At 37.6% G+C, this 13,288-nt stretch overlaps 1 protein-coding gene across 2 annotated transcripts in view; it reads right to left on the bottom strand.

Annotated features, from left to right (window-relative positions):
• The window catches only part of SPATA16 (spermatogenesis associated 16), a 251,790-nt gene that overhangs the window by 30,586 nt on the left and 207,916 nt on the right, over positions 1 to 13,288 (bottom strand). For both annotated transcript variants that reach the window (NM_001246421.1, XM_016939979.4), the window contains 2 exon segments: positions 4,258 to 4,367; positions 5,396 to 5,542. In NM_001246421.1, the coding sequence (NP_001233350.1) occupies positions 4,258 to 4,367; positions 5,396 to 5,542 (257 nt within the window).

Genomic DNA, 13,288 nt, shown 5'->3' on the forward strand with positions numbered 1-13,288 from the left:
ATCCACCCCCCTCGGCCTCCCAAAGTGCTGGGATTACAGGCGTGAACCACTGCGCCCAGCCTATTTGTTCATTTTTTAAAAATTGAATCCAGCTATGGAATCATTCCTATGTTGTGTGTTATGCATGTTTTGCCTCTGGCAAGGATCATACCTTTAAATCAAAGAGATGTAATATGATTTAGTAAAAGAATATTGGCACAATATTCTGAAGCTCTGATTTTGAGCCCTAGCTGTGTGAACTTGAATATATCACTACTCTGAGCCACAGTTTCCTCATTGGTAAAATGAAGGTGACACAATGTCACCAAATTGTGAGGGTCAAATTAGAGAATGTGAGGGAAAAATGCTTTTTAAATTGCAGAGCACTATGCATGTGCTTCTCCTAAACCATAGTTCCAAAGTGGAAATTTCTGCATGCAGTCAGCACCTAGTTAATGACCAGGACTGCTCTGTCCTTTAAAAAAGATATGTTTGAGTAAAGAAAACTTCTTGACTATCAAATATTTCAAGGGTTTGGAAGCAAGAGTGTTTTGTTAGCTTTAGAAGAAAATTTTACTCACTTTATATTTAAAATGCTTTGGTTGAGAGTAAGTTGCTATGCTATCTCTTTATATGTAATTTGTGGAGAACAAACATATGTATCTTTTAGTTTAATGGAGAAAAATTGAAAATTAGGGCAGCCAAAAAATATTCCCTACGATATTATAATTTAGTGTATTATTGCCAAGTTAACTTTTTTCTAATTAGATATTAGGTAGGTATTATAAACCTAATATTTACAAAGTGACTAAATATTCAATATGTTTAGGGAACAGATCATGAGAATTCTTGGCATTGTTTAAGTATTGTTTAGAAATCTACATATTTATCATTATTTATGGGACAGTATAAATGTGATAATAAAACATTGTGTAACTGATTCTGGTCATGGTATTATGTCAAGGACTAGTATCATCTTTTGGGTCTCCTGCTGTTATGAATGCTGAAGTTTTAATGCATTGTATTTTCATATTCCAAGCCCATTTTCATTAAATAACTTTGTCCAAATGAATTAAACATCTCTGAACATATATGGTATGAGGCAAAGTATATTTCCTAGCCATTAGTTCCACTTTTTTTTTTTTTTTCCATTTTGGGTAGAATGGGGTCTCACTACGTTGTCCAGGCAGGTCTTGAATTTCTGGGCTCAAGCTGTCCTTCCACTTCTGCCTCCCTAAGTGCTGGGATTACAGGCATTTTTTTCCTAGCCATTAGGCCTTGATGAAAATGTGACATTCTACTAGGGTAAAGAGTTGTCTGTTTGAAACAGACAACAGAAATGTAAACTAAAGCCTTAGCCACTAGTATTAAGGATGAATGAAAAATCTAAAATTCTTTAAGATAAATGTGTTGCACAAGACACTGGTCACTCACTGTCTTCTAATGGAAGTGTCTTTGATATTGGCTCTGTTCTACCAAGACATGTGAGGCTGCTTGTCACATGAGCATGGTCACAGCCTGCTGTCAACAAGACTGCAGTCCTGAGTCCAGTTCATGGCTGGAAATGGCATCTCAAATCCTGCCTGAGTGAAGGGATCTGAGCAAATCACTGATCAAAGGAAAGTAAGCTAAGGAAGAAAAAAATCAAAATTCACAGAACACGAGTGGAATCTTCATATTAGAAGAAAAATAGGTAATTTCAAACTACACAGCTTGGATAAAGAAAAAAAAAAAGGTCTGTAAAACAGTCTCTTTGTCAAAGCAAACCAAAACCAATACAAATAATTAAAGCTAAAATTCTTCATACTTTACAAAGTGCTTCAAGAACATGGATTATGTACTTATGGTTCACAACAACTCTGTGAAGTGAGCCTAGCAGTTATCAGCCTATTTTATAAATGAGAAAAAAATAGTTCAGAGGTTAAGTGACTTGGCCTAGGGTTACTTGGCCAGAGCATGGCTTTGGGCAAAAGTCTTTGTCTACACGTATCACAAATTAGGGTAACAAATAATGACAATTCAATGCCTAAATATTCAAGTGAATGTCATTTGATATCTGACAAGAAAGAAAGAACACCTTGAAGGGTCTTAAAAACACTACAGAGGGCTCCTTGGGTTACAGTCAATGGTACCGTGTAGGAATAATTTCTAGTCACCAATTCATTATTTGCTTCATTAAGCTAGTTTACCTTTGCAGCCAATTTTATCAGTCCTCCCTTATGAAGCTGTGGCTGAGCAAATAATAAGAAACCTAGTACCTGATATTTAGATATATTTGTGATCCCTGGGCACTTTGAGGCTTACCTACTTCAATTTCATTAAAACTCTTTGAAACAATCTTCCAAAAACTGTTATTTCCCTAGCAAACATAGGAAAGTTGATGAAATTCCTTGCAGACAGCAAAGTGGTACTGAGGCTCAATATGAGAAGACTGAGTTATTAATTAGATGTTAAGAATCTCATTAATTATGGTTTTAAAGTCTCCTTTATAGTCACATAAAAGATTCATGTCTAAACAAATTTCCAAATGGCCAGAATACTCTTTAAAAGGTGATAAGAAAATGAGTTAAGAACACTGAAAAAGTGCATAATGCCCAGTAAGGCCCAACCTATGTTCACATTGTGAAATCGGAGCTGGCAACAGGTGATGTGGTCAGTTTCCTGACAAGTGACAAGGTAAGGCAGGCATTGCTTCAAAGAGCCAGGCCTGGCCAGGCATGGTGGCTTATGCCTGTAATCTCAGCACTTTGTGAGGCCAAGGCAGGTGGATCACTTGAGGCCAGGAGTTCAAGACCAGCCGGGCCAACATGGCAAAACCCTGTCTCTATTAAAAATACAAAAAAATTAGCTAGGCATGGTGGCGCATGCTGTAATCCCAGCTACTCTGGAGGCTGAGGCAGGAGAATCATTTGAACCCTGGAGATGGAGGTTGCAATGAGCCAAGACCGCACCACTGCACTCCAACCCGGGTGACAGGGTGAGACTCTGCCTCAAAAAACAAAAAACAAAAAACAAACAAAAAACCCCAAAACCCAAAAAACTAAAAACTAAAAAACAAAGAGCTAGGCCACAGGCAGATCACATCCACGGCACCCGACACACTGGCTCTGCTAGGCTAGCCATGCACGGATGAGATGAAATAATGCTACACGGTGATGGTTCTGGTTAGCAAAGCTTTCCCTGCTTGCATGGGCCTGATGATGAGGGTAATGATGTGTGTGGGTCTTTAGGATGGTGTTTTGTTATGGCAGCCTGAGCTGACTAAGGTAGAGATGGATTTCTTATTAATAGAAATATAGAGGAGATAATTGAAACATGGTTGTGGGGAAGGGGTAGCTTTGTGGTAGGAACATCAGTGAAAATGTGTTTTTGTATTTGTAATACATGGAATCGCAAATCGTGCAAACAGATTAGGTGTTTTTTAGCTTTTCCAAAATGCTGAATAATGTTATTGAGCAGATAAACTGCTGAACAGATGTTAAGTAGCTGTTTGTGATGACCCTCTTAGCTCCCCTTTTAAGGTAAGAACATCACATCAATGATGTAACACAAAAGAGGGAACAGGAAGGAAATTCTTTAAAATTTCCAACTTACAAGCCTTTTGAAAAATATTAAAAGAGGAGAAATCTGCAGCCTTTATAGCCTGTTAATGAGAAGTTCTCTTTATATACTTTCAGTACAATGGCTTAAATTTTGTAAAATAGCAGTGTAATTCAGGTCTTATTTTGGGCTCTTTAAGACTGAAAAGTAGAAAAGGCATATTTTTCCTGGATCATAGAAAGAGATTAGATAATTTACCTTATGGCTATAAAAAGATCAATTGCCAATGTTTAGAGAAGCATCCAATTCATCAGTGTGGTATGAAGGCACTATCTTGAAAAGCTCTGAATTCTTGTGTAGGTAATGAGATGGTTATATGCAATAGCTCAATAAGTGAAATAGAGAAAACATTGTGCTTGCTAAAATTTTCTTATTGATTTGAAATGAGAAATTCACTGCAATGTTGAATTAGATATTAGGAAGGCATAAAGAAAAGGTTCTTTAAAGAGACACTATCCTAATAAGTGCTTGAAATTGCAAAGTGTAGCATTATAGTATGTTTTAGAATAACAGAAATAAAATCATTAGCTAAAATTTGCTTGTTTTTGCAAATGAGATTTACTATGAACGTTTCCAAAATCCCCTAACACTTGCACTATTTGCCATGTAAGCCTTATATACTTCTAGAATTCTCTAATATTTGTACATTGGACAAATATAAAAGACTCATATACCTACATTCAATTGGGTGCTTCTAATAAAATCCAATATTGGCAAGATTCGCTTCCCCATTGTCTCCATTTGCCTCACTGTATCTTCTCTGGTCAGACCGAAAGGTGTTTTATGCTCTAAAAATTGTAACAATAAACTTTTATACTATTTTCTCCAGACTTCCATTTCAAAATATTTTCTTTAGCAAGCTATAAACGAATATCTCAATACTAATAGATACGAAATCTTTAGTATAGAAACTAGTCCCATCCCTAGACCATGTGTATAACAAAGAAAGATCTATGGGGAGAAAGGCAGAGGAGATGCTGCCCTTTCGACACTATCATTTATTTATTTTGCTGTGTTTCTTGATTGAGAGATCTAAGAGACAGCCTATAACAATTCACCTATCTCTTCAGACTCTGTTTTTCCTGAGTTGTGAAAAAATGCGTCATAAATGTGTCTGATTCTTGTCTTGTTCCTCCTAGGTATTATTCAAGTGTGCAGATCCATTGACTTTGAATGTAGCTCAAAGTTCAGATAAGCCTCAGAGGATACAGTGCCAGACAAAACACAAATACTTAATTATGTGGTTAGAGCTGCAGGAATAAATTTAACCTGGTCATGAATTCAGCTCATAAGTTTGACATTTCAACTCCATGTGAATATTTTCTTGAGTTTTGAAAGTTTCAACTCGGATTACTGAACACCATTTAACTGTAATACTCTCCAGGAGATCTAAACTCTTGGCTAATTACATAAGAAAAGGGGGGAAGAGACATTAATACAACAACAGAGAATACAAGTAATTTAAGATTGTCATTGGCTATATTTTTTATTTCATATAGTAGTTTTATTGCATAATTTTCTTCTACCTCTGCTAATTGATAATGATGAAAACTAGTATTCTTTAAGCACTGTATGATTAGGCATTGATGACTGCGGTGGGTGGGGTAAGATGATTAGATGATTAGAGTGAAGGGGGTGGGCATTCCAGGATTGTGTGTGTTCTTGGGGAAAGATTTCCTGGAACCAGAATTCCAGGTATTGTTAACTAACCCACAAAGAAGATTAGAAGGAGTTAATTTTAACTCAAACATTTTTTGGGGCCCAAAACTCATCACAGGCTACTATATGCTAGACCTTGTAGGTTCAGATGATTTACCTGTGAATATCGGCAGCTTCCTGCTTGATATTTTTTCCAAAAATTTTCCATCTTCTTTGTTTTTGAACCCAAGAGTCAAGAGATATTGTTGGGGAGGAAAAGATGACCAGTCAACTGTCTGAGGCAACATGTGGAGTGCTTGAAGATCTGAAATATGACAGAAAAAGAACTAAGAGGCTTTGTTATGGTTTTAATATTTTTAGGGTTTTTCCCCCCAGATTTCAGGAATTGTACTTGGAAAAAATGATAACTATAAACGTGAAAGGTATGAAGTAATATTATGTGTATCAAAAGGTCAAACAGATAACATAACAAAATCATATTTCATTATACTTTTCTTAGTAATCTAAGCATACACAAAGCATAACAATAAAATATGGCTAGATCACATGGTCATCTTTCCTCATCTTCAGAATAATAGACATTCAGGACCAGCTTGCAGGCTTATTATTTTTAGCTGTGACTCTTTACAAGAGACTTCGATTTTTCTTTTTTTTTAGACGGAGTCTTGCTCTTGTCGCCCAGGCTGGAATGTAATGGCTCAATTTTGGCTCACTGCAACCTCCACCTCCTGGGTTCAAGCGATTCTCCTGCTTCAGCCTCCTGAGTAGCTGGGATTACAGGTGCCCGCCACCACGCCCAGCTAATTTTTGTATTTTTAGTAGAGATGGGATTTCACCATGTTGGCCAGGCTAGTCTCAAACTCCTGACCTCAGGTGATCTACCTGCCTCGGCCTCCCAAAATGCTGAGATTACAGGCATGAGCCACTGCGCTCGGCTGAGAATTTGATTTTTCTCTTCCTAGCTTAAGATGTAAGGAAATAATGTTACTTATAAAAAAAAAAAGGAAGGAGAAAAATTACAAGTGAGAATTAAAATATAAAGCTAATTAATTTAGTTACCATCCTTTATCTAGCCATAGGAGGAAATTTAAAATGATAAATGTACTGACTATTGTAATTAGACTTGGAAATAATTCGTGTCATGAAAATGGTTCTAAAACAGACTCAATTCTTAATGACTGTAAGAGCTAATATTTACTGAGTACTTATTTTCTTTCTGCCCCTGTTCTAAGAGTTTTGTGTGCACTGTTCTTTGAATTCCACATAATAACTTCACAAGGTTGGTGCTATTGTCCTCACTTTATGGATAAGAGGTTGAGGGACACAGATGGGAAGTAACTTGCCCAACAGCACAGCTCCAAAGCAGGCAAAGCCAGATTCACAACCAGGTAGTCTGACTCCAGACACCACAGGCACAGCCACTGCACCCTTCTTCAAGGTCGCTTGGCACTAAGTTACTTTTGGGGTAGGGATAGAGGCCCACCTTACAGATGATAAGACTGGTGCTTGAAGAGGTTACAAACATGCCCAAGATCACGAATTGAGCAAACAGAGGGACCAGAATTGAAAGCCCAAGTACAAAGGCTAACCTCTTGGGGACCTGGAGGCAAGATTCACTTAATTCATTTCCATTTTGAGTAACAAGGCTTTGGTTTATTAAAATAGATTTCTCAAACAAAGGATGATGAACAGAGAGGTTTAATAAGCCCTCTTCGTTTAACACTGCCAGAAAGGGGGAAAGGCAAAATCCCAAATATCATTGAATGATGGTTTAGTTAAAGGTAAAATATTAACGTAGACTCAGAACTCAAATGGTAATTGTTCAAATATAGCCTTCACTATTTGTCTGTAATACTTCTTTTAAAAATAAAATAGTATACCACGAGTGTTTTTTTTAACACCATCCCCCTTTTTAAGCCTCAGAACCTTTTGTCCAAACTAAAATTTTCTGACAAGCCCAATATTAAAAGCCAATAAAAAGTAGGGATGTTCTGTTTGAATCCTGGCACACTGATTACCCATCCTCACTACTGAACTCTGTTCTATACCCTACTCACAGATGCCACCTCGAGCTTCTCCACAGAACCTCAGTTTTTCAAAACACTGTTTGGAAAACACTGCAGTAAGTTATTTGTCACAGTTTGGTTAAGTAAACAGTGTATGTCTGCCAAATTGAGAGTTAAAATATATGCTGATTATTGAAATAATTAAAATATCACAAAATACCTTTTAAACCCAAACACAGAGCAAAAACATCTTAATCCCAAACGTATGTTAGTTTTTCTTTGGTGACTTAGGATCAAGGTCACCCCTTACTGTTAATGAGGGCTAATATTCATCTGGCGCTTCTTCTGTGCCACACACATTATCAGGGTTATCTTTTTCAATCATGGAGTGGGAAGCAGGGCATATTATCAGGCCCACCTTACAGATGATAAAGCTGGAGCTTCCAGAGGTTCCAAAGTTGCCCAAGATCACACACTGAGCATAGGGATCAGAATTGAAAATCAAGCAGCTGGATGCCAAAGTACAAAGGCTTACCACTCAAAACTATCCTTGTGACAGTCTAGGGTCGTGGTTATAAAAATCGACGGGAAACATGCCATAGGAATGCCAGTAAACACTCTCTATCTAGAAAAGTATAGCAAATGCTCAAGAGTTCCCAAACTAACAGAGTGACTTTTAGGCATCTTAACATACAGATTGCAAGTATTAGATGCTTCTTCTTCTTTTCTTTTTCTTTTTTTTGAGATGGAGTCTTGCTCTGTCTACCCAGGCTGGAGTGCAATGGCACTATCTTGGCTCATTGCAAACTCCGCCTCCTGGGTTCAAGCAATTCTCCTGCCTCAGCCTCCCGAGTAGCTAGGATTACAGGCACCCGCCACCACACCCAGCTAATTTTGTATTTTTAGTAGAGATGGGGTTTCTCCAAGTTGGTCAAGCTGGTCTTGAACTCCTGACCTCAGGTGATCCGCCCACCTCAGCCTCCCAAAGTGTTGGGATTACAGGCGTGAGCCACTGCACCTAGCCTTAGATGCTTCTTTAGTTGGTGGTTGTGTTACAAAATGCCTCTTTTTAAAAGGATGGCTCATTTTTATAAACAAGGTAAAAATGTGATTTCTGCTTTTCAATTTCAAAAGTGCAGGAAGTTTCTTTGCTTTTGAAATCTGCAGCTGATCATCACAGACTCACCTCTCTTTGCAAGCGAATACTATTTTGCTGAAATATTAGCAAGGGGAGAGCTTACTAGTTTTACTAAAGTTACCAATAACTGGATTGTATGAAAAGGCAGCTGAGTAACCTCGAGATTTGGCATTTTCTGGTGCAGCACTATTGCCAAAACCAGCCTGATGTTTGAGGACCCTCTTATGTAGATAGATAGCATAAAGACTTTGAATGGTTTACCTCTTCTTGTCCTTAAATATTTGATAGATAAATAGGAGAGCAATACTATTATTGGCAGTGATTAGACGGAATAGAAATGAATATCAGTACTATACTATGGCTAATTTATTATAAAACATGCTTGCAAAAATGTAAATATTCTCTGTTCCTTCTGATCCTATATGCTTCATCCTGTGAGTATTTGACCCATTATTAACTTCCAGTTGAAGTTTTAAAATGTAGGAGGCTCCTATATACATATGGTTAAATTTAGAAAAAAATTTTTTTTCAAGTATCATTCTTTTTCCATTTGTATGCAGGGTAAATTGCTGTTGTATGAACATTTAGCCTAACAGGTGGTCTATGACCAAAAATGACAACACACTTACCAGATGTTGAATCTCATGTAACATTAATTTGAGTGCTAATTGTTCTCGATTTTGTGCTCATAAACCTCTACCTGTGTCCGAAAAGCTCTGTGCCTCTGATGGATATAAAAGTTAACCAGATTATATTACCCTTCTGTAGGAAAGTAGAATTGATTAAAAAATGTCTTCTTTGCTCCTGTCATGTCAAAAGAAACTTGGGAGAAACACATCTTTTAATGCATTCCTTTACAATTTATCCCAATTGGAGATGAAATTTATGTGACTATGACTGAATTTATTATTAAAAAAATCAGTTTGCATGTGTGAACAGCTCCAAATTTTTACCATTAGCAAAGTGGATGCTTTAGAAAATAATATCAAAGATAGATTATGCAGATTAAATTTCTCGCAGAAACATAATCTTTCAATTTCTTTTCCCCTAGAGAAAAGATGTCAAACTTTCACTGAAAGAGGTAGACAGTTTTCCCTTCTTCAGAAATATTTTATTGTACTCCGGAAGGCTGAAACTGACCACCTTGCAAGTCCTCAAGCTATTCTGGCTTCTTGACTTTTTGGTATTATTGTCCTCTCCTTAAAAATCGTCTTCCTGGAGTTCAGTAGTAGTCTCTCTCTCTCTCTGACACACACACACACATTCCCCTTTCTCCTCCTGCCTTCTCATTCAGTGCTCCTCACAGCTGTCCCCAGCTCACTGATACTCTCTTCATACATACACCCTTGGGAATATCTCTAGTCTTGTCTTTGGCTACTATTTTTAACCAAAAAATTGGACATCAAAGCTACAGTCGCAGCTGGAAATTTCCACCAAATTCCAACATGGCATTTCCAAATACCTACTGGGACATTGCTATTTGCTCATCACTCCAAAAGTTAGTTAAAATAGAGCAAATATGTTCCTCAAAAGTGATTTTCATAATCTCTACAACTTCTCTTTTCCTTTTTTTTCACCAGCCTGTTATGAGGATAGCCATTATTCACCCAGTTATTCTGGCTTAAAAATTTGAAGCCATTGTTGACTTTTCTTTCCTCTTATTCCCCATTTAGTGAGTCTCTCAAAAGCTAATTAAACCTGCACATTGCAATGCATCCCATATCAGCCTGTTTCTTTGCATTATCATTGCTATTATCTTGGTCAAACTTCTCATCACATAACATCTGGATTATTGAAGAGTTTCCCCACCAGTCTCACTGCTACCAGTGTTGTTTCATGCCAATACATCGCTACATCACCACTCGATGAATATTTTTGATACATCACCTGCCTTTTTCACTGTCACATCCTTCCTCAGGAACTCTGGAGACGTTTCCTTTCCTGGCATTCAAGGCTCTCAGCAGTGTGCATCTGCTTCACAATCTAGCCATGATTCTTACATTTTCTCTAGTATCAACCTTTATAACCAGCTCTGCTGATTTCACTGCCTGTGCTTATCTGGCCTCTGAACTTTTGCTTGTGATTTTCCACTCAGAAACAACTACCTAGTCTCCCCATTTTTCCTTTATTCAATCTATCACTGTCCTTCCAGATGTGTCTAAGTCCCATCTAGCTCATAAAGGGTTTCCTGAATATTACAGTATCTTCCAATCTTCCATTCAAACTCTTTTTTTTTTTTTTTTTTTTGAGATGGTGTCTCGCTCTGTCGCCCAGGCTGGAGTGCAGTGGCGCGATCTCGGCTCCCTGCAAGCTCCACCTCCTGGGTTCACACCATTCTCCTGCCTCAGCCTCCCGAGTAGCTGGGACTACAGGTGCCTGCCACCATACCTGGTTAATATTTGTATTTTTAGTAGAGATGGGGTTATGTTAGCCAGGATGGTCTCCATCTGCTGACCTCGTGATCCACCCGCCTTGGCCTCACAAAGTGGTGAGATTACAGGCATGAGCCACCTTTTTGAGAGGGAGCTTCACTCTTATTGCCCAGGCTGGAGTGCAATGGCGCCATCTTGGCTCACTGCAACCTCTACCTTCTGGCGATTCTCCTGCCTCAGCCTCCTGAGTTGCTGGGATTACAGGCGCCTGCCACCGTGCTCAGCTAATTTTTGTTATTTTTAGTAGAGACGGGGTTTCGCCTTGTTGGGCAGGCTGGTCTCGAACTCCTGACCTCAGGTGATCCACCCACCTGGGCCTCCCAAAGTGCTGGGATTATAGGCGTGAGCCACCGTGCTTGGCCTCAAACTCGTAAGGAACATTTATGTTCACTCCAGAGTGAATCTCCTGTTCCATAGGGGCACGTCTTAACACCCTGACAACTCTTAATCCTCTTCAAGATCCCATCTTTTTTGTTTAATTTTTGGTTTTCATTTTTGAAATAGGGTCTTACTCTGTCACTTATGCTGGAGTGCAGTAATGCAATCATAGCTCACTGTAACCTTGAACTTCAGGGCTCAGGCAATCCTCCTGCCTCAGACTCCAGAGAAGCTGAGACTAAAGGTACATGCCCCCATGCCCAGTTAATATATTTTTGTTTAATTTTTAGTAGAGATGGGGTCTTGCTATGTTGCTCAAAGTGGTCTTGAGCTCCTGGCCTCAAGCGATCCCCCTGCCTTGGCCTCCCAAATCACTGGGATTACAGGTGTGAGCCACTGTGCCTGGCCACATCTTTAAATTATCTTCATGCCTCAAGCACCTAGCAGATGCTCAGTCAACATTTGAATTTAATCTGAAAACATACATTCCCAAATCTTGAATTTTTAATGGTCCAAATAGGAATAGAACTGCAAAAAATCAAAACTAATAAAATATCTAGAGCTTCTGAGATATGATTTATTTTCTGTTACTAAACTTAGAAAAAAAATCACCTTATCTTTGTTCTTCATTTTGCCTAAACCCCAAATGGGTTCTGTTCACCTTATGAAGTGTGAGTGAAGTAAAATAATTTGTACTGTGTGACTCAGTAGAGTAGATGCTCAAATGAACAGAGCAGCTTTGCCTGGATGGAAAAATTAGTTTTATAGTTGGCTTGCTGCAGCTCTTTCTCTGGGAAATATGAACTCAGTCACAAAAGATTGGATTAATGGGGAGAGTTTGGCTTAATGCAACCAACGGCAGCATCAGAAAAACATCTGCAAAAACATGAAATATAGACTGTAGATGAACAGACTCATCTATATATGTGAGGGATAGCTGTATTTGTTATGTAGTTAAATATCCATAAAATAAATTTTAAGCTCTATGGAAATAAAGCACTAAGCGTAGACACTATTGTTATCTGTATATTCTGTTGGACACCTCATCATAACCACAGCCAACAGATCATGAAGGAACATTGCAAAGCAGTTTCTTAAAAAGAAAAATCATAGAGATTTAAAAACTTTTTTAGAAAGATGCAGATTTGTTGGGGTCTATCATTACTTTTCTATAAGTTTCATTTTCTCCTCTCTTTTCTGGTGTCTGTGTCATTTCCCTGAACTTTGTCCATAACAAAATGTTCTGACATTTAGGTTAAAGCAAAATCTCATTTTTAAGGTCCTGATTGTTTAGTGTGAGATAGGACCATGTAAGTTTTATATGACTCCTTTTTACTGATCAGTTTCAGACTTTCGTTTCTACAGTACCTTTGTAATGCCAACGCTTTGTCATTACTTCTTTCTCAATCATGTTCTGAGTTTTATTTTGTACTCTTTTTAATGCTAATACTTCTATCTTGGAAGTTATCCACAAATTCACATCAGCAAGAAAATAGCAAAAGGTGGCAACTTTGAAGCAAAGTTGTTATTATTATTGCCCCCCATAAATAATAAAATGGTCTCTACTTTTAAAAACAGATAGTATATTTTGATTTTTATACTTGATATCTCAGAAAGTCATATGTATACTATATAGATAATAAATTGTACAATAAATTATATTTCCCTTTGACCTTCATTATAATTTCAGAGTTATAGACAGAAATAGAAAAAAAATTGGTTTTCATTCCCGAGATTCCTAATTTTCACTTCAGGCTGGTGGTCTACTTCTCCAAGATCAATTTTTGTATATTTAAGTTTTCTCTTGCAACCCACATAAAAACTTAGAAAGACACATAATCCCACAGGAATTTTATACACAGCTCATTTCGCTTTCATTTGAAATTCTTATTGATTCCAAAGTTTTATGTTTAATGAGCTGTATTGGATCTTTATTCTGGGCTTTATTACACTGAAGTTCCTTGATCCTACTTTTATCAAAGTAGACTAGAGACAATACAAACATTAAAGATATTAAATACAAACATTAAAGATTCCCTCTCAATGTTTATTAGACTCACATCATTGAAACTGATGTCTTCTTGCACTGTATGAGA

This window comes from Pan troglodytes, chromosome 2 (assembly GCF_028858775.2).
Source record: "Pan troglodytes isolate AG18354 chromosome 2, NHGRI_mPanTro3-v2.0_pri, whole genome shotgun sequence".
NCBI classification, from domain to species: domain Eukaryota; kingdom Metazoa; phylum Chordata; class Mammalia; order Primates; family Hominidae; genus Pan; species Pan troglodytes.